General features: G+C 40.5%; 1 protein-coding gene across 1 annotated transcript in view; it reads right to left on the bottom strand.

The window, feature by feature from the left end:
• Positions 1 to 22,003, bottom strand: part of XKR4 (XK related 4) — a 229,674-nt gene that overhangs the window by 67,841 nt on the left and 139,830 nt on the right. Inside the window, exon 2 of the mRNA XM_086608652.1 lies at positions 16,158 to 16,357. Coding sequence (XP_086464778.1) covers positions 16,158 to 16,357 — 200 coding nt within the window. The remainder of the gene's footprint in view (positions 1 to 16,157; positions 16,358 to 22,003) is intronic.

The raw sequence follows: 22,003 nt of genomic DNA, 5'->3' as shown, positions 1-22,003 counted from the left end.
ACTTCATGGCAGCAAGAAGGTATAATTTTAGCATATTTTAGTTTTTATGCCATGCTCTCTTGATCTGCCTCCTTGCCTCCTTTTGTTCTTTTTCTCTTAAGCAGAAAGGCGACAGAAACCAGGCACTGAAGAGAATGAATGCTGCTTCCTGACAACAAAATATAGAGCCAACTGTTGCAGTCAGTTTTAATTTGCATTCCCTGGTGAAATCCTAAAGCCTGCTGGGACACGGGTACACACACAGGCGAGAGCCATTTATGATCATGTACATAACTACTGCTTTTTTTACTTCTTTGTCTTTGCAATTGCTGAAAGGAAATGTTAGCAGACATGCAGACTTCTGCCAAATCTATATAGCTTCTAAGACGTCCACGTACAGGGTGAATTCCCAGTCCTGAGTGAGGAGAGGTGGGCACTTTTCTCATGCCCCAGCTGGAGAACAACACAGATGTAGTTCCTGTTTGCCTGGAAATCTCTAATCTCAGTCCTGAGTCCCTCCACACATAAATACATGAACCATTCTGGGCAGTTTGCCTATTCTTGCCTCACTTTGGACACCGTTAGATGACATATTGCCAATTTTTGTTGATTATTGTTTTGCATTTTGTAGCTTAGTATTGTTTCTTTAATAGTTTCTTTGTGTTTCATTGCAGGAAAGCGAGTTTGGTGACCCAAACACATCACTCCTTATCTGACACCTGACATTCCTTTAACTATTGGGAGAAGCCACGATAAAAACACATTGTGAGTTGTACCATTACTGCGTTTGTAATGGCTTTAGAAGGCTGAACATATTTTAATGATTGTCTGCAAAGACACTCAGCAGCTAAAGCATCTGTTTTTGACAACAGAAGTACTGGTTGAAAGCATCACCTCCCTTTTCATCAAAATTTATGACATTGTCTTTAAAACCAGCATCTTCTGCAAATGACAGGGAGGGAAAAGTGTGTTTAGAAGGGGGAATGGAGGGGAGGACAGCAAGGAGGAGGAAATAGAATTTATCACTGTGGATTAATAAGCCAGAGAAGGAATGTTTGGGCAGTAGTGCTTAACTGGAACCAGCATCAAATAGTCACTGCGAAAAACTAATAAACATTTGAGCACTCACCGGTGAGATGCTAATGAATCTGTAGGTATATTTTTGTGTTCGTATGGGGGAAAATAAAAAAATAAATTTCAGTTAGTTAATTAATACTGTCCTTAAGGAAAGATTTCACTCCTCTTGGCCATCTTATCAGGCAGCGAAATTGTCGACCCACTTATAACTAAGTTCACAGTCTGATGGGCATGAGATACTTCAATAAAAGAGCAAAATGAAAGAAAATCTAATTGTATTCCAGATAATCCTATTTTTTTCAAAGAAATATATATGTTCTAAATCCAGTAATGATTTTATGGCGCTTATAAATGGAGTCAAGAAAGTGTTATAAATTGCAAAATGTCTTGTGACTGAATTATTAAGAGTCACAAGACTACAAAATATTAATGATTTCACAGAATATCATAAGAAGATTCACAAATATTTTCATGGCTTTCAACGATATATGATTTCAGTTTTTTAATGGGGCAAGCTGTCATTCGGGTCAACAGGTATTTAGACAATTCCTCTGTAGCCATAACATATTTACAAACACATAACTGCAAAATTCTTTTTACGTTACAAATGCTTATCTGTTTGAGAAGCAGATTACCGATTTACGTGCTTAACTATGGATCCCTTTTCCTAACTTTAGATATCCAATTTTTACAGTGTTTGTCAAAGTAACAGGTTATTGATGTGTTACAGGAAGAAACCAAAATAGCATCCCCAAGACTTGATCTAAAAGTCTAGTATTCTCTTCATTATACTCCAGCTTTCCTCAGACTTCAGATCTTTATCTTCTCTCTTTCTAGACTTGGCAGTGGAGACATTTGGCAAACTTTTTTATGCAGTTCTTGGGATCAGGGATTTGGTATCTGAGAACCATCTTTCCATAGCCTTGCTAGCAGGGCTATTTTATTTCATGATGAGTACAGCTCATATGTAGAAAAATGCGTGAAAGTCTCTTAATTGGAATTCTCTTTTAGTTGAGGACTTTGTTCTACAAATTGCTCATGTTAAGATATTTATCTAACCATCTTCTACAACACTTTTCAATTTTCCTTTTAACTTCTGTATATGCAGTGATCTGTCTCTTCTGCTTTAAGACTGCATATGGAACTCTCTGGTTAGCATCAAATCTGGAAATCGGTTCACAGTGTGTACAGATACCAAGACTGTCAAAACAGGAGATATTTTTAAGTGTTTTGATCTTCCTAATTTGTTCTGCAGAGCCAGTTTAAATACTTTTGAATGTAAAATCTGAAAGACTTTGTCTTGGTGACTGTTCCCTGTTGATGAAACCTCAAGTAGGAGAAAAAAAGCCCATAACGCAGAAGAGTTCCCTCAAGTGTAGTAACAGATGAACATAAGACAAGTCAGCTGGACTTGCAGGCCAGCCATTTCATTTATGTTGCTTATAACAACCAGTGCAAGACGCTTCACTGAAAGGTATAAGAAATTCTACAATAAATAGCTCAGGAATATCCTGCCATGAAGAAAGGGGCTTTTTCTACCTCCAGAAACAGAACTCTGAAAGATACAAGCGTGTAAATACCTCCAGAATGGCTGGCTTGTAAGCACTTTTAGAATTCTGAATATTTTCATTATTAACAAGGGTTCTTCAATCCTTGGTCACCCTCACTGGTTGCTTGGCCTCAGTGATACTTTATGACAGAGGGATACCTTATACAGGCTAATGGTTTAAAGAGAGTACTTTCTCAATACCTAATTTTGTCTTTGCCATCGTTGAATTTACAAGTCCTTTAGCTTTCGTGTTAGGTGAAGTATGGCTGATGCGCTTCCCTAGAGATCGCTTGCAGCTCTGTATATTTTATCCAGCTGATCTTTTCAGAAGAGCTTTTTTCAAAGCTCTGTTCGTTCTCATTGCCTCACTTGCATCTCAGCTTCAGAAACAAACGCAGGACCCTATCTGTGGGGAAGCAGATATTGCTACCCTCTTATATTTAAGTATTTTCATACTGAGAAGCCTTTCATACAGAGATGAACAGGGATCCCTTTTTAGATTGCTCTGGGTCTTGGCCCATGTTCTTGTTCAAGCCTCAGCTAAAAGTAAATTTTTACAGCTGCTTGAAGTCATTGAGAATCGAGATTCAGAAGTGAAATGCTGACACCACCTTCCTCATTACAGCATTTAGCTGCTTCTGTCATGCTGCAATCAGCCTTGTATTGTGAGCGTCTGTGTTGTGAGCCTCTCTGATCTAAACATTTGTTAGCTTAAAATATCAATTCAATCGCAATCCATTATGCTCTGCTCAGAAAACCCATCTGGTTCCAAAGGCTGCTGCTACGCGATGTGCTGCTGCTGCAAAGCCAAAGGCCTGATTCTGTCCTTGTCTGCACCCCTCTACATCTCAAGGAACAGCATTGACGTAGCTGAAAGTGAACCACTCTAGAGCAGGTGTGGGGAATGAGTCAGCCAGGTGTATGGCTGCTTCATGCACACTTTCCAACTTGTTTTCCCGGTTTTGCTGTGACCCTCCTTATCAAGGAAGTGAAAGTCAAAGTCTGAAAAAAAACCCCATCAAAAACAGAAAACACCTTTGGATTTTTTTCTCCAGGAGATGATTGTAAACCCATTTCTTTCCTGCTGAATCCCCATTCAAGTTACTTTCAGGTGTTTCTGAGACAGCTCTTTAAAACAAAAATGACTCCATAGGAGTGGAAAGTAAAATCATGCTTTTTAAAGGAAATGCCAAGAAAAAGATATAAAATATTCATCATCTAGAAGGATCACTTTTTACTGCAAACCAATTTAGTGTCTGTTGTGCTTGCAGGTGAAAATACAGGATTAAAAACCTCTAGATGAGACTACCGGTTTCACGGCGTGCCTATGAGATCTGCTGGGACTACAGTGGTTCTGAAGAAAAGACACGGGAAACCATTTTCATTTTACTGTTGCCTTGGACTCACGTTGCGTGTTTTCTGCCTTCTGCTGTGCAAAACCAGCAAAAAGCCCAGTTACGTAGGAAAGCGGTTATGCTTTGTGCTATATATAAACAATAAGGATGACGAGCTGCTATGAGTGCCCAGAGAGTAAACGCTACCATGCCGCTTAGGGTCAGGATCAAGAAGATCACCAGAGCTCACTTTTTTCTGACATCTTTCTTACTTATTAAGCTTCATTAACAAGAGTGGCTAACCTAGGATTTCAAAATGAGCTCTGAACGCCGTTCTGTGGCACGAGAGACCTGGCAAAGATCCAATTTATCTAGATGGTGCACGAACCACTCTTTCCTATCTATCCACCGTTCCAGTGATAATGAACCACTTGATAGATTTTTCCACAGAGCAGGAAAGAGAATATGAGAGCATGGAAGGCACTCGTTAAAACCTGAAAACAGCCTGAAGTTGCATAAGCTTTCCGAGGGCTTTGACGCAGGGGTGGCAGCAGATGGCTGAAGGAGGGGTACACCCCGTCATTCGCTTGCCCCTGTGGTGGGGACGGCAGCACGGCTCACGAAGCAGCCCCTGAGCTACTGCAGATTTTAGCACAGCCTAAAACGGTAAGCTGAGATGGGGGTGAGTTTATTTCATTTCACAGACTGCAACCTGCAGCGAATCAGGAGTTTTCTCGTGAGTCATTCGGTTGTCCCCGCTGCGGGGGACGCGGCAGCAGCCTTGCTGAGAGCGGTACGGCAGCTGGCAGAGGGGACTCGCTGCAGCTGATCTCTGCTACATATGAGTCCCGAAATCCCCCCAGCCCCAGCAGCCAGCACCCGTGGGTGCTGCTGATCAGTCCCTCAGCCACTCTCTGACCCTGCCACAGGGTTGCTGGGCCCTCTTGGTTACACTGGGTGGGTGCTCCAGGAGGGTGCCGCAGACAGAGCACCTGCAAAATCCTGTGATGATCCCGAATGGCTGCTGGAGGGTGATAAGGAGGACCATTTGTAGCTGTGCCAGGAAAACCACACCAAGAGAGGATTCAGTTCATGCTTTTGAGTCACCTATGTGAGAATGGAAGAATTCCTCTGCACCTTGAAATGCCCGCAGGGTATGAAAGAGCATGCAGACCCAATGTCTATTAAAAGTAATGGGCTGGGATCAATAGTGATTCAGTAGCCTCATGTCATGAGATTCTTTCTGCCCAGGCCATTTAAAAATAGGCTGCCCAGGGAGGTGGTTGAGTCCCCATCCCTGGATGTGTTCAAGAATAGGGTGGATGAACTACTTAGGGATATGGTTTAATGGGGATTAGGGATGGTTGGACTGGATGATTTCTAAGGTCTTTTCCAACCAAGAAATCTATGAAATGAAATCTATGAAACTCACGAGAGCGCACTGGCCACCCATGCACAAATAATAGGCTAAATGTCTCACTCAAAACTAAACCTAGAAATTTTCTCTTCAACTGTAACACAAAAGCCATTAATGATTTGGGTTTAGATTGTATTCATTATATATAGAAAACACAATACAGTTTACCACTTTATTAACTGACACACTACAAGAAAAAACACCCATAGGACAAAAAAAAAACCCCGACCCATAGGACAAAAAAAAAAAAAAGGATTTGGAATTTATTTTCATTATAATTTACTTAGGGAAACCAAAACCTAATAAAAATATATTTAATAGGTTTGTGTCCCCATTAGGTTAGGTAGAATGTCAAGTCTAACACAAAAGACAGCTATTTTAATACCTTTTCATGAAATGATGGTCCTGTAAACCCAGACCAGTGAAGAGTCTTTAATGACGAAAGCTGACTCCAATGACTCCAGGGAGCAGGTGCCCACAGCAGTGACCCTCCTATGCCAAACTGGACCTTCTGTTTGAGTCTCACTGTAGCACTGGCTATTCCTTGATACTTGCGAAACTGAGTGCAAAATTAATGCCATGGGTTTTGTTGAAGTTTGCAGTTCAATATTCGCCTAGTGTATGCACAACAGAAAAATACTTAATACCTATAAAATAAGTTATAGATATGAATTGCCACAGGTGATTTCATCACCTGTATTATATCCTGTATACAACTAAACTTGAACTTCACTTCAACTTCCTGCAAGACACATTTTAAAACATGCAGTCCCACTTTGACCTGCAACTTTCAGCTAAAATCACTCTCAACAGAAAGGATTACTCTTCTGGTAAATTTTGCCAATAGGTCAAAAGGTGCAAGATGAATAAGGAGGGGATATATCATGCACCAAGAAAGAAAATGGCTGAGAAAATTTCAGATCTATGTATTTGGAGTAAAGCTGGATGAATAAAGCTCCCAGACTAGAGCTTTAAAGGCCACTGCCTGATGAAGAATTCAAGTTAATCCTTATCTTTGCAGTATTGTGCAGGTTTTGGGTAAGACACAATCACGACTAAAATTTCTCACTGCTATATTAGACACAAGAAAGCTTTTTCTGTGCCAAGCATGCATCACTTTTTTCCCACTCCTGAACAAAAGTACCAGTCATAGAAAACACAGTAACCCAAAACAAAACTAGGCATTTGTTCCTTGGCAAATGTGCTTTTAGCACAACAAAAAGGGAGCAGAAGGATACGCCACTAACTTTCTGACATTCCCCAACAGATAAAATTTAGCGTGTAGGCAATATATCACGCTCACAGAAACTAAACGCTCTACTTTGGGTCTCAGGCTGTCTTTACCACGATGCATGTATTAGCAGCTTTGTGGAGCCTCTATTAAATTTTAAAACCTGTAGATAACCTGAAAGTAATTTTGAGAGGCTTTATTTTGCCATTCCCTGCAACAGTAAGGAATTTCCCTTCACAGTACCTCCAGGCTTACAATGATCTTAAAGGCTGGACCCATCAGAGGGGAGCAGCTGATGGGCTGGAGGGCAGGGCTACCCTGCAGCAGGATCTCAGCAGGATGAGAGGAGCCACAGAAAGACTTACAAAGGCAAAGGAAGACTCTTGCATGTCTATATCATTTTGGGGCCCCAGTATAGGAAAGACTTTGACAAACAGGAGTGAGGCCAGCGGAGGGCCACCGAGATGTTTAGGGGCTGGAGCGTATGGTGTACGAGCTGAGCTTGTGTAGTGAGGGGAGAGGGCTGGTAGAGAAGAGTGTGAGGCAGGGGTAGAGATCTAGTTGCCATTTTCTCCTACCTAAAGGAGATTTATAGAGAAAACTCAGATAAACTTTTCTTAGAGGTGCGCAGCAGAAGGACAAGAAACAACAGTCACAAATCACAGCAACGGAAGATCTGATTTGCTGTAAGAAAAGAAATTTTCACCAGGGTGGTGAGCTCTGCAACAGTTCATTCAGTGCAGCTGCGGGATCTCCATCCACAGAAGTACACAAAACTCAAACGGACATGGCTCTGAGGAACCTGATCTATCTTTGCAGCTGGCCCTGCTTCAGCCAGAGTTTGGATTAGATGATCTGCTGAAGATCCTCCAACCTAATACACTGCTTGATTCTGTGACAAGTTAAGAAATGATACATCTCAAAATGTATGAGTTGGGAATGCAATCCACAGGTGAGATTATCAGTTTCGTACTCAGACAAGCTGCATCAAAAAGCCTTGAGAAACCAATCTTGAAGTCATATTCGTATACAAAAAGAAATTTATAAAAACACTTATAAATCTTTCCTTTCAGACTAGTGTAATACTTTTAAGGTATTACAAAATATATGTCTAAATTTGGGCTCACATTTAAATATATGACAAGATTTTTCAAAATTTAGTGAAAGAGGCACCTCCTTCATATCTTTGGTAGGCAGCTGATTTGTTGAGGCCTTTCAATAGGATCTTGAAGCTTAACTGGAGACATCTGTATCTGCAAATACAGCTAGGATATCTAACGTGGCCAGAAGAAAGAAGGCAAAAAGAGAAGCAGTAAAATGTATACTAAAGCTTTCTAATACTGTTTTAAATACCTTTTTTTTTTTATTAAAATGACACATGCAGATTTCATGTTGGTATGTTATGAAGCTTTATTGCCATTCATTCAGAATGACCTGCATAGTATATTCTCCATTTTTCCTGTGATTTAATGGGTGGCAAAAAATGGACAATGAGTGGCCAAGCTCCACAAATGTTATTTTTTGCCTCATATCACAAACTCATATTGATAGGTCTATATAGTTCTGTGTGATCCTGTGGTCTTTTTATGAACGTTTAATAGGAATTAAACAGGGATAAAGATACAAGCACGAACTCAGTAAAAAAGAGTCACCAGCATATATTATTTGGGAAGAAATGTTGGAGGCAGTTCCACTTTTGTTCTTGATGTTGCTACAGGAATTAGTTTTTTTTACTGCACTTAGACGGAAAGAAGAAAAATGCCCACTAATATCTTCTCTGGTTGACTTTCAGAGGTTGAGGTCCTGAGGTACACTGAGTTTGTTACGGATGTGCTAAGGAACACCACCATCACTCTGCCAACTCCTCATCTTCCTGACAATACCCACCACATTGTGTACATTGGTTCTTTATATAAAGTTGTATCAATGTATCACACCTATAGATACATGAATGGATGGGGATAGGGCATCTGGAAGCAAGAATACAGCAGTTAGCATAGAATCATCTATTACATCAAGGTATACAGAAGAAGAAAGGCAAAAAAAGTCATAACTGATGAGAGCTGTAGTTCGGGTTGGTAATGCAGTTAGTGAAAGGACAGTGTCTGATGTATGGAAAATAGAATAAGTTAAGATAAAAACAGAGAGAACTATTGTTGCAATGAATCTGGGTAGCAAAACACAGGAAATAAAGTCATGGGTGCAGGACATAAAGCACTATAGGATTACAAAGAGTATTGCAGAGTTATAGAAGCATCACGGACTTGTCGTCGCTTCCCGGACATAGTTCCTGAAGAGAAGCTGGTATTCAGAAAAGATGGAAATAATGGTAAAAGTGATGTATGTGAATGCAATGATTGACGTTTCAGAAAGGGATCCCCAATAGAACAGATTCTGTTTGCCTACAAAATGACTTTGGGGAAAGTTAGTGGGTAGTTGTTAGAGTCTGCTGTAGAATTCCAGAGTTAAATTTGGATATGGACAGAGATGTTCAAACCATTATTACAGGGAGAAATTCTGCAGAGAATTGTCTCATTATGGCAGACTCCAATTTCTCAGATATAGGCTGTAGAACAAATGCTACTGAAGGCAGCCTAGATACTCTGGAGTGTGACAACTGACAGATTTTCTGACAGAAAGCAGAGAGGCTTCTTTCTAAACTTAGTTACAGAAAGTATTGAGGTCATTATAGGACAACTAATTGTAAAAAATAGCATTGGATCACATGAATGTTGGTTTGATTTAAAAAAAATGGAGGGCCAAACAAAAATAGATCTGTTAGTAAGTCTGTCTACTGGAATTTTAAGGAAATGAGTGAAGGCAGCAGAAGTTAATTGTTTGAGCACTTCTCCGTGGAGCAGACTTGGATTTTCTTTAAGGCAAAACACAGAAGAATTTCTGGAGCTTTTAAACCCTGCAAAGCAAAAAACTTCTGGAAAAAGCCTCTTAATGATGTTGATATTAAAAAGTAATATACTAATAAGGTTTTTGGAGGCATTATCAATGTAGAAAAGGAAAGTGATATGTGGAAAAATCAGGAGTACCTTGCAGGCTAGAAAAGTAGAAATTAGATGAAATTTCATTATGTACATTTAGTTCGTAATAAATTTTTTTAATGTAATTGAAGCCTCATCAGACTGACATGACACCATAGGAGCCTGTGTACTTTAAAGGATCATGAAATAAGTAGGAATAACCAGTGCAATGTCTGAGTCAATAGGGAATTACAGTCCTAGATCGTACTCAGTGAGATATTGCCCTGAGAACTACAAGGGCCCTGGAGAAATGTAATCTGGTGTACTCTGTACAGTCTTGGTCATCCATATTCACCAAAGATGAATTTGAACTGGAACTGATGAAGGGAAAGTCTGTCAAGATAATCAAGAGAATGCAGAACCTCTCATGAGATGAGAGAATGAGCAGCAGGACAAATGACTCTTACTTTCCTATCAAAATATCTCTTATGCTGTAATCCCATCTGTCTATCACAATAGTCCCACTGGGCAGAGGAAAGCAGTGCAATGCCTTGTCTGGAAGAATGCACCTTTCGACTGGCTGGTGGCTGGTGCCTAACAAAAAGACTTCAATGGTTGAAGTCTGCCTGCTTTTCTCTTTAGTGGAGGCTCTCATATGTCTTGTTTTCCTCTGACTTGGACACTTTTTTTCACAGCGTTTGAAGACACATAATTATCTTAGAGAGGTTTGCTGTGCTTTTATATTTGAGTGAAATAGTCCAATGGTTCAGAAGTTTTTAAAAGTCAGGAATGAAGGACAGAAGTGGACTATATAATCATATGAACCTCATTTCCTTAAGGAACAAGTGTAAAAAGAGGGATAGTGCAAGAATAAATAGGGACGAACTGCTGATGAAATTAAAAAGGCAGGACACCACCAGCAGGTCTCTATCAATCAGAGAATTAAACTTCCAACTGGTATATTACACACAAAGGGTATAACTAGTTTTAAGATTGTAATCAGGTTACGAAATGGATTATATGACTAGATCGCCTTCAGGAAGTCCTCTCCTGCTCTATCAGAAGCAAGGGTGTGCTGATATGATGGCTCTAGCCTAATGAGTGCAAGATACCATTTTAAGATTTGCAAAGAGCCCTACAAATCAATTTAAAAGTCATTCACAGAAGACACATTTACTCCATAGTATATTATATTTGTTCATCCTTGTCACTGAAAATCTGTTTTGCCAAGTTGCAGGCAGAATCTGTGACTATTGCTTGCTCTGCTTTCTCTCTGGAAAGGCTGAGTGCTGGACTGCAGTGGTGCAGAACCTTGACAGCACAGAGAAACGCAATGGCAGCTTGCCCAGAACTCGAGTCCTGCACCTTATTTCCATATAAATATACACTGAATTGTATAAGATTCTACATCAGAATTCTATTTATTTATTTATTTATTTATCTATTTATCTATTTATTTATTTATTTAAAGAGCACTGCAAATGTAGGCAGCACTTTACAGAGCAATCCAAAATTGCTATGAAGGTCAGAAAAAAAAAGAAAAGCCATGTAAAAGCATAGCTTTGTCCTCACACACACACAAAAAAATTGTAAAGACTTAAATGAATTTCAGTTTATTGCGCTGATATGAAGAGAGTTTGAATTCCTGATGCATGAGGATGAGGTTTGCCAGAGGATTTTTTAATGAACTAGCTAACACATAATTTCCTTCTGCCAGATAAAGTTAGGACCTATCAGCCATGTCATAAACTGCTGGCAAGTCTCTGAACTCCTTGTTCAGCTCAGGCAGAATGGCAATTTGTTTGGAGTAGAAGGACTGGAGAGCAATGTGAACTTTTGTACACTGGCTGTGGTGTCGGCATATGAACAGTGTGGGAATTTCCAACAGAGCTGGTAGAAAATGGGAAAATGGTTGGCCAGGGAGATTTCATGGAAACGCAGTTTCAGCAGAAACCAGCAGCTACATGGCGTGTGGTGACTTCAATGAAACTTGATGAATTTATAAATGGTCCTGAACTTCTCATTTTGCTTCTGCACTACTGTCAGTCTATAATAAGAACTGCAGCTTTATTTGATATAAACTTTGATTAAACTTTGATAGAGACTTTGATTAATAGTACTGTATGGAGAAGCCAGAACAAACCCCCCCAGGGGCTGACGAAAAAAAATGTCAAGTGCTGACTAGCCAGCATAATATGCAGTAAACAGGAATGAGAAGCTAATCTATAATTTACACAATGTGTTAATTAATACAGCATAAATAATGAAATCTGTGGTAAATCCAGGGAGTAATCTTGTCTATCTGCTCATCTAGGAGCAGCTAGAAAACCATGCCCTTGAGTAAGATGACAGTAACTGTATGCTAATGGATAGGAGTCTCTTCCCAACCAGATGATCAGCAGGACCTTCTGCTTGTTTGTTTTCACTAATTTTATGATGGGAAGGCTTTCTAAAATCAAATGGCATAGTGGGAAAACTGAAGGAAATAAAAGGAGAATGCCAAGGGATGACTGCCGGCCTGTGGGCATGATTCCAAAACAAGGTGCCACAGAAAGGGGCAGCCCTGACCTTCTTGACCCATCTTGATGCCCTGTGCCTCCCTGCCTCCCAATGGCTGGTGCTACCAGTCGTGTGACATCCTCCTGACCTGGTGAGTACAACTGGATCCTGCTGAGCCTCAACTAAGTGAGTGATGGGGAAAATAAAAGTGTCCGAGGGACCCAGCATGCAGCCACGGAATGCTAGTGATGTGACAGGAGCACTCAGCTGGGATGAAGTGCTGGCAGGACTTTCCATGATTAAATCCAAGATTTTCAGCAGCAGCCTGCAGGTAGGTTGGCTTCAAGTGATATCAGAATAACCCTCCCTGAGCCAATTTACCAGTCCAGGTCTTATCACTTTGTCAGTCCTAAGACATGTCGAGCCAATAGAGCAAGTGTAGTGAGATGTGGCGATTACATTGGATGTCCAGAGACCCAACCAAGGAGGGGTCTCGCAACCTTCAGGCTGGTCTTACTTTGTCAGCTAATTTGACTAATACTTAGTCTATGGCAGTTTATTGTGGAAGTGTTTGTTTTTATAGCAAAAACTGTGAAACTACAGCTTATTTACTAAATGGCTTGAAGGGTGGAGGTGTTTTTAAGGGAATTATGCGCAGCCTTCTGAATTTATTTGGTAATCCAATAATCCAAAGACTTTCAAATCTGGTATTTCAGTTCCCTTTGACTCAGAGGCAGATCCAGTGCAGGACCTGGTCGCCCAGCCCTGGGAGCAGAATGGACAACACGAGGCAAAGAGCTCAGGACCACAAGGAGTTTCAGGCAGTTGGTGCATGTAGGCTGGCACCGAGATCAGTCAGCCCACTCTGGCTTCCAGGCTATTGCTGTTAGACTGTTTCTGGTAGATGAACTAACTCACCTGCAGACAGTTCAGACACTTCTGTCCACACATATGCTTTTATGCAATCAGCTGGATGCAGGATGAGCACCAGTTGTATCAGTGGACTTTCTGCCACTGCTCCCCCCACTCGCAGAGCTACCCCATTCCTCATACAGTTCCCACCTAGAATAGGAATAGGACTGCTGAAGCTAGTGACTCCCACCATGAAGCTGCTTAGGATATGACTTTTCTACAGATAAACTAAGAGAAAGGAGAAAAAACAACCAACCAACCAAAAACATTGAGGAAAGAAGAATCAGATTTTTAGATAATAGTTTAGAAACTGTTTTATCAATACTCAGATTTCTCTGGGTGACAACGCAGAAGTGAGATGCCGCTCCATAACGAGTGTCTATGGCCTTCCACATAAGCAACGTTCTGCTGCAGCAGTCACAATACAGTGGTACACAATCCTTGCTAGATGTCTACATTGCAGGTTTTTAATTCATGCTTGGGGAGCCCAGGCAAATGCTAAAGGATTCTTGTGGTGCATCCTCTGAGCTTTTGAAGCAGCCCTCACTGCAGTGTGTGGAAGACTGAGAGGGAAGGTTTTGCAGACATTGCATGTTATTTGTCTTGATCTTCCTAAGGAGGTATGTACATGCCTGTATGTATTTCTTACCTTGATTAGCAGGGCTTAAGGACTGAAATAAGAAATAATCCACACCTAGTCAACACTCATTACAAAATGGGCAATCTTCGGTCACACTCATAGCAGTCTCCTGTTGGGAATGATGCTATTTTGGTGCATTTGGAATGGAAAATATACAATTTCATAAATAAAATATTTAACAGTCTTTCTTGTGGTCATTAATGGCTTGATATTAGAAATACCCTGCTTATAGAGCAAGACATTTCCAGTATCATTCATTTCCCACGCCAAATTTGTGGTTTGTGATGGAAGTATACTTTTAAGAACATGGACCAGCAATGGCACTTATCAATTGTCACAATAACTTTGTCCTGCAGGACAGAGAACTAAAAGAACAATAATAAAAACCTGTAGCATTCTCTAAACAAAGAAAACCAATCAAACACTCTGTTTATTGATCCATGTTAGAAATCTCTATAACAGGCTCTGCGAGTGGATAGCTAGCTGAAGCATATACCTTATGGCTAGGGCTTTTAAAACACCCAGTTGTGGCATGATACCACTGAGAGAAATTATGCTCTCCTTATGCAGCCTCACAGCAAATCTACCATCCTATAGTGCAATGCATTATCCTTAACATTTCTTTAAAAATGGAGAGAGAACAGAAAAAGGATTTTCACAGCTGGCAACATACTAAAGCATATTAGCTTTCATCAGGAGAACGTAACGGCACTACTGTTTAATAAAATGTCACAACCTTGTTTAATTTTCTTAGTTTTTTTAAATGGAGCCTTTTCTCCTTGGAAGGTGGAAGAAAATGGGGGAAGAGAGGATCAGTAAATATTTTCAGCCTTCTCAGCTGAAATCCATAATTATAGTTTTATTCCTTTCTGGTTTCTGATACATAGATTTCAGAGAGCTGATTGCAGGCTTCAGGAACCATTAAATTGAAGCATTTCAGGTTTTCTCTAATTAACAACCACTTGCAGAGTACATCACAGGCTTAGTGCCTACTCACCAGCCACGCTTCTCATAGACACAGCTGTTACTGCACTGAAATGAGGGTGAGAGGCCCTCTGTATGAATAGTTTATGAAGATAGCTGAATTACAGCTGACCATACAGTGTCCTGGCTATGTCCTTCTCCTAAGCCTCTCTCTGGACTCTCTTTTTACAGAGGGACAAAGCTCCCTGAAGTAATAAGACCTTTTCCTGAATGATAATAGTTTGGACTGGTTGGTGTGAGGCAGGATCACTTTGAGAAATAGCTGTAGGAAGTACTTAGGCAACCTTCCTTGTACAGAGCACCAACTAATTAAAATAGAAACTTTGGCTTTCTTTTCCCCTTAAGCTGACAGAGTTTTAGATCTAAAGAAACAAAACCAAAAACACAGGAAGCAGGACAGCTGTTATTAGACATCAGTTCAAAGGGGAGGTAAATGAAAAGCCTCTGATTTATCCACAGGAAACTGCCCAGGATCAAGGTCTTCACACAGTTACCCACTTTGTTCCCAGTCTTTTTCACCCCATCAGTCTCACTGAATGTTACTCATTATAAGTTAACTAGACCCAGAGCTTCCTGGAGCAAGGTGCTGTCACAGTTTTATCTTGTACAGTGGCAAGCACATGAGTTGTTTCTTAAAAACCAATGGCAAAAATACTGCACTTCCTTCCTCCCTCTGTCCCTCCACTCTTCCTCCCCTCCCTCCTCCCTTCACTCCTCACCACCTCATGATGTTTGTGTCACCTTCTGGACCCCAAGTTCTCATTCATCTCATTCCCTTGCTAATAATTCCTGCCCAGGTGCAGCCATAAGGCAAACCAATGGTGCAATACGAAGGGAAAGCTGTCAGGTAGTCAAAAGTAGCATCAAAAAAGCAGTAGAGAAGGCAATATTCTTGTATCTGTATCGTTGACTGACAACCCCTACAGCAGGACATATGCATGCATCTACCATTTTAAAGAAGAAATCACGCTTGCTGAAAGTATCAACCTTAGAAGGAAACTCAGAGCTTAAAGGAATGAGTATTGTTGTAACGGTCAGGAGATGACACACGTTATTTCAGATAAACATGGCTGAGAACTGATGGACATGCATTCCACAGACACTGGCATTTTCTTCACAGAATAGCTGTTTTCTGCTGTGCTATTTTCTGTTTTGCATAATACGAATCTCATAATAGGAACCTCATTACTGCAGATTGGAGGGTTTTGAACATTCACAGAAAGAAGCATAAGGAGAAGAGCAATAGTTTGATTGATGCCATTTTCACATTGGCCCAGTGGATAATCAGAAGAGCTCTTCTATTACAAGGACATGCAGAAATCAAAACATTATAAATCCTACCCATAACCCAGGGCCAATAAGAAAGATGAAAAAAACCTCCAAGAACATAGGCTTTCTTGGCAGTCCTTGTTAACAGCTTAATACCCGCTAGCCGGCAAGGTCTGCTCTTATGCCAGGAGTACAAGGCACACAGCAGTTTGAAAGAAGGATAAGTATGTATATATAGAAATTACATCTTCCTAAAATGATAAAAAACAAATACATTAAATGAACTCCTACCTTGGAGAGCCTGGAGTGTACGAGTCTGTACAACAATACAGAGCTGCAGGACCAGCTGTGGTGCACTTTCCAGAAACGTGGCTAGCAAATGCAGCATACTCACATCTGCATACTCATACACCATTTTCCAATAAAACCGCCATCTGTCATTCTCTCCACTCCGTCGACTCCGGATACCCAAGTATATTGTGTGGAAATACCTAGAAATAAAAGAGAGAGGTTATAGAAATGTAGAACGATATTTTACAGGTAACACTTCTCCTTGGAAATAACCAGCATTTTTTCAACATACTTCAAAATAATCAACATTTATTTAAAAGGATTATTGTATTGCAATTTATAATAGTTGATGTGATAAGAGTTAACTAAACTGAAAGCAAGGCTTGCCTTCATAAAACCATTTTAAAAGCTTAGCATTGTCATATTTGCTAAATAGTACTCCTTTCAAGGACCCAGTTTTCTGAACTGAACTATAGGGGGATGGTGTTGATTACCCTCAGAGTTTTTTCAAATAACAAGGGGAAAAAAATCTAATTCTGCAATAGTCTCTGCTCTTCTTTCTGCATGACTTTATGTGGACTTGGAAGACCACCTGCACTGCAAGCCTGGGGTGGTCTTAGCCTGTGGCCCTGCTACGGCTGAGCTCATTGCCCTGCTTTTCCACCCATTTCATGCATTGAATAGTGTATTTCAGATACAGCCAAATATATAGCACTTTTTCTCATAGTTTGATTATTTTAGGAGGAGAGAAGATCTAGCTGAGAGTTCCTATTTTAAGAAGAGCGGAGATCTGGCTGTGGGTTCCCTTGGTGACTAGAAGTGACTCACTACGATGGCTCCCGTGCAGCAGCAGCAGTAAGAAGAAGCAGGAGCCAGGAGCCCAACAGGCTGCTGCTGCTGCTGGCAGTAGTAACCAGCAGATGAGAGCAGTAATGGTCAGAATGCCTGTTAGCTCTGGTGCCCTGTGCAAGCAGGGAGAAAAGCAACAGGCCACCAGTCAATTAAACAGATTTCAATGGGTGCAGAAGCAATGACTGGTTTTAGAAAGCAAGGGAGGTCTTCGATGGCCAAGCCACCCAGCTGCTGTGATGCATTTTGTGACCCTTGCAGAGCTTGCAGAGATCTCCCATGACACACCTGTGTCACAGTGCAACAATGACTCCGGGTGGCCTTTCATCTGCTCTGTTATTCTGATCTGCTCTCTGTTATTCTGTGTCAGAAAGTCCAAGCTCCCACCCTGCTGCTATCACTTTGGTTCAAAACTAACTAAAGCTGGCTGAAAAAGCAGTCTCACTTAACAACAAATGCTGAAGATTAAGATATTCGCCACAAAGATGATCCGAGGGCTGGAGCACCTCTCCTATGAGGACAGGCTGAGAAAGTTGGGGTTGTTCAGCCTGGAGAAGAGAAGGCTCCAGGGTGATCTTATTGCAGCCTTCCAGTACCTAAAGAGGGCCTACAAGAAAGCTGGAGAGAGGCTTTTTACAAGGGCGTGTAGGACAAGTGGTACTGACTATAAACTGAAAGAGGGTAGATTTTGATTAGCTATAAGGAAGGAATTTTTTACAATGAGGATGTTGAAACACTGGAACAGGTTGCCCAGAGAAATTGTGGGTGCTTCATCCCTGGAGGTGTTGAAGGTCAGGTTAGATGAGGCTTCGAGCAACCTGGTGTAGTGGAGGGTGTCCCTGCCCATGGCAGGGGGGTTGGAACTAGATGATCTTTGAGGTCCCTTCCAACCCTAAGCATTCTATGATTCTATGATATTGTCTTGCATCAGAGTGTTTTACATCCTACCAATGTACCCTGTTGGGCTACTAACTGATACAGGTCTCTGTTTCTCTATTCCTCACTGTATCTTTCACATCCTAGTCCTGAAAGCATTTCCTTATGATCATTGTAATATCTTTCGCAGATTTTTTTTTGGTTTTACGATATTACATTTTCTAATAAAAATTTTAGTAAATTTTAACCACTTCCAATATGAATTGTTTTAATTGGTTAAGATGAAACATTTCAGTATTTCTCCTTTTCACAAGTCCTTGTCTTAAAACCCTTTTCATAACTGATGGAGCATGTTGAATTGTGGAACCTGTTTTTATGCATGCAACCTTTCATCCCTCTTCTGTTCGGTTGTAACTCCAGCAGTATCCTTGCTAATGAGAAAATTTGTGGCCTCTGACTGGCAGAACAGTCCAAGACTCAGCTGTCTCCACGAAGAATGACCGCTGTGCTTGTACCCAGTTTACTCTTGTATCCAGTGCACACCCCACCACAGAGCAATGTTTTTACTCAGGAATATGCATCAAACAAAACCAGGGAGTAGCACAGAGAAACAGCTGAGAGGCCACATCTGAGCATGCAGCATTTCTCTTGACAATGCACATCATAGCAATATAAAAGGAAAACACATTAAATTCACATTTAAATTAAAATCACACCAGGCGGCTTTGAATTTTATCAGTCCCATGTGGGAGTGAAGCAGCAATGAACCACTCAGAGACTGAGACCACAGAGGTACAATAAGCAAGACAACAACCCCACCTCTCATGCAAAGCACTGAGCAGGTCTAGATGGGTTAGAGTATGATGGGATAACAGGGGCTCTTTGATGTCCTCAGGGTTAGGCAAAGTGAAATGGCCCACTGCCCAGATCTAAAAGAAGCCACTGAACTGGAAAGGCATCTTTTGCTGAGCAGTTCTGCTCATGGGGTCCGTTGGACCCCTAGGTTCTCAGTCACAATCAGTATAATTGTTCCTAGACCTCTCATTAGTGTCCTGCAGCACAACAGGGACAGGTAAGACTCGGATTTGCTTCTGTAGTTTGGTTTTTGGGTGGAGTTTTATTGGCCTGCCTCACATGTCCTCCCAAGGGGCACATCTGAGAACATTGCACATAGTGGGCAGAGAGCATCTTCAGCATCCTTCTTTTGAGATATCACTAACCCTTGCTGTAAATACCTAAAGTAGCTTTGGCTGCCGAGGGTTGTGCCAGGAGGCTCTAGCTCTGCCAATGGAGCCATCTGCAACTTCAGTTCCACAGCATTTGTGCAAAAAAAAAATACTTTTCCTATTATGAAAACGACATGCTGTGCCAGGCAACATTCCCTAGGGTTCTTTACCTGCTCTGCAGAGTGGTTGTGCATGGCAAATATGTTGTGATTAATGAACCCTTATGGAAATATTTCCTCTCCCATTGCACTTTATTGTGAAACACCGGCAGTGAGTTATTGGGGACTGGGGAATCATTGCTCTTTGTGTACTTAGCTTTCTGCAATTTAGACACAAGAGGCAGAGGAGGAGGAGACTTTCTCTTTTTAAACATTGGGGACCAAATTTCAGTATTTTTTTCTGTCCTATCAATTTTGGCCAAATTAATTGCAGCCTGAAATGAGCATTTACACACATAATTACTGCCACTGATTTATAGGCACAATCAGATGATTAGACAGCTAAACATTCTCATTTGCATCCACAATTAATTGCACCAGCAATTGATGTTAGGTGTGCAAATTAGCAGTTATTAAAATAAAAAGATGGTCTCATAAAATGCTTCATATATCAAAGACACTTTTTTCCCATAATGAAATAAAAAAAAAAAGGAGAGAGTGCTTTTCTTGTTGTGGTTTCCAAATATAGCTTAACACTGCAGTAATGACACATTCCATTTTATATATATATGCATTATGTAATTGCATTTTAGACACCCTCACTGGAGTCCTATTGTCAGCAAATGCTATATAGACACACTCAGAAGTAGTTCCTGCCCTGAAGAGTTTTTATGTTTTGGTCTTCTGGCATTGTTTTGGTGGAAACTCACATTTTTCTGTGAGCCCATGTTGTGACTCTCATATACAGTTATTCCAGAAAGATATAGGAAGAAGTAATAAGAGCTCTGCATTGGAAAATATCTTAGGTTCATCGTGGGGTAAACTGATGCCAAGGAACCTGAAAGAGCAGATGTAAATGTTATTATTTTGGTTGTGATTGCATCTAGAGGCCTCAACTACAGTCCTGTGCAGGTGCTGTACAAATATACAAAACCTGTCTATTTCTCCAAAGAGCATTTAATTGACATGAAAAGAAATGGCAAGGAAAGAAGAAGTGAGAGTTAGAGCACCAGAGGAAGAAGGTAAAAAGGAGGAATAAGAAGTATGGTAACAATACTGCCATCTAGTAAAGTAACTACTTCATCTAATAAATCAAGATAGTCCATTAAAGTTTCTGTTTTCATTAGAAAAGTAAACAACAAATAAAAAACTCCATCTCCCCCCAAAAATCCACAATTTCAGTTTCCATGTTTGTGGAGAAAAGCTTAGAAGTAACTGAGTTTCCTAAAGATCTTACAGGTAGAAGACCATAAAATGCACTATGAAAAAACGATATAAAATCTTATTATTTTAAAATTACTCTTTTTTTTTTTTTTTTTTTAGTTTTTGAAGCCAGACCACTGCTTGCATTGTCAACACTGATATAAACAAGCTTGCTATTCAGAAAGAAGACAATGGAACAGGAAGTAATACTTCCTATACTGCTGATAATCAGATGGCAACATATATATTGTTATTTGAGGCTTAATGTCTTTTTTACCCTCTGGAGGAAATGGAGAATGCTTCAGCATTTAATTGCTTTAATTTATTTTGGTACATCACACAGTACCATATACAGATCATTGATAAAGCATAACCCTGAAGGATATAAATCTGAGACAAGATCACAGATGATATTTTTTTTCTATTATATTAATGAGAGAAGGCAATGCAGTAAAAAAAAAACCAAACAAACAACAAAACAGAAAAGCAGGTTAGTCCTTGTGCTGCCCTCAAGAAGTGTTCAAGATATAAGACAAATAGAAGCTAAAAATTACCTATATTTGTAGTTGTGGAAAAAAAGTATTTCTATTCTAGGGAAAGAGACATTCATTCTGATCCGACAATGAGTCTCCAGTGTTTCCAAAATCAAGAGTCTTCATTTTGCTCCAGGCTTATATACCAGTCTTGAGGATGGTCAGCATAGACTGATACCCCTACATTTGAAATACTTCTGGTGACACTTCAATTACATGATTAAAGCATGCCCAATTGTGCATTTAATTGAGATGTGGTGGTGTAATTATATGATAATACCAAATATTTATTGGAGTGCTTTTCAAGTTTAGAGTGCTTTACAAACATTAATTGATGAACTGAGATAAATGTAAATAATCTCACAGGGTTCATTCCCCAGGAATTGGCAGCTGACAAACCTAATACCTTCCTGCAGGGCAAGGTATAGCTTTTACTCAGCAAACTCAAACCCAGGTGAGATTTTGTAAGCCCATGATGGGGATGAGTTGCTCTTTTCCTGTGTGCAGAATAATGTCACTCCTTTCTCCCTTATTCTTACAAATGTGATATTCGGTCTCCAATTTGTGGATAAAAATCCTCCCCAGCTCTTGCTCTAGTGCAAGGTGGGCAACAAGGCCCCCAAAATACTTTCCAAACAGAAGGCAACTCCTCAGAGTTTGGAAGAGAGCGTTGACATGCCACCGGCATCTGGGCTGAAGGTCTCCAACCTGACTACAGGTCGTCTACTCTTTTATAAAAGGTCTTAGGTGAATATCCCAGTATCACCGAAACTGAAGAGGCTTTTGGCAGTGATTTAACAAAGCTTGGCTTTTTACCCAGTTTACTTCATAGTAGCTGGGTGTCATTTATGCCCATTACTTCTCTCTATGAAATGATTTCAGAAGCTGCTCCATGGTTCTTTTTAGTACAGGCAGCTGAGGCTTACAATAAGTGGAACAGAGAAAACAAATCCTCACTGCTTGTGGACTTGTTGTTCCCATGTGTGTGGGACTGAACTGTT

Source organism: Tauraco erythrolophus, chromosome 3, assembly GCF_009769465.1.
Source record: "Tauraco erythrolophus isolate bTauEry1 chromosome 3, bTauEry1.pri, whole genome shotgun sequence".
Lineage (NCBI taxonomy): Eukaryota > Metazoa > Chordata > Aves > Musophagiformes > Musophagidae > Tauraco > Tauraco erythrolophus.
The sequence above is the reverse complement of the archived record's forward strand: the minus strand, read 5'-3'. Positions and strand labels throughout refer to the sequence as shown.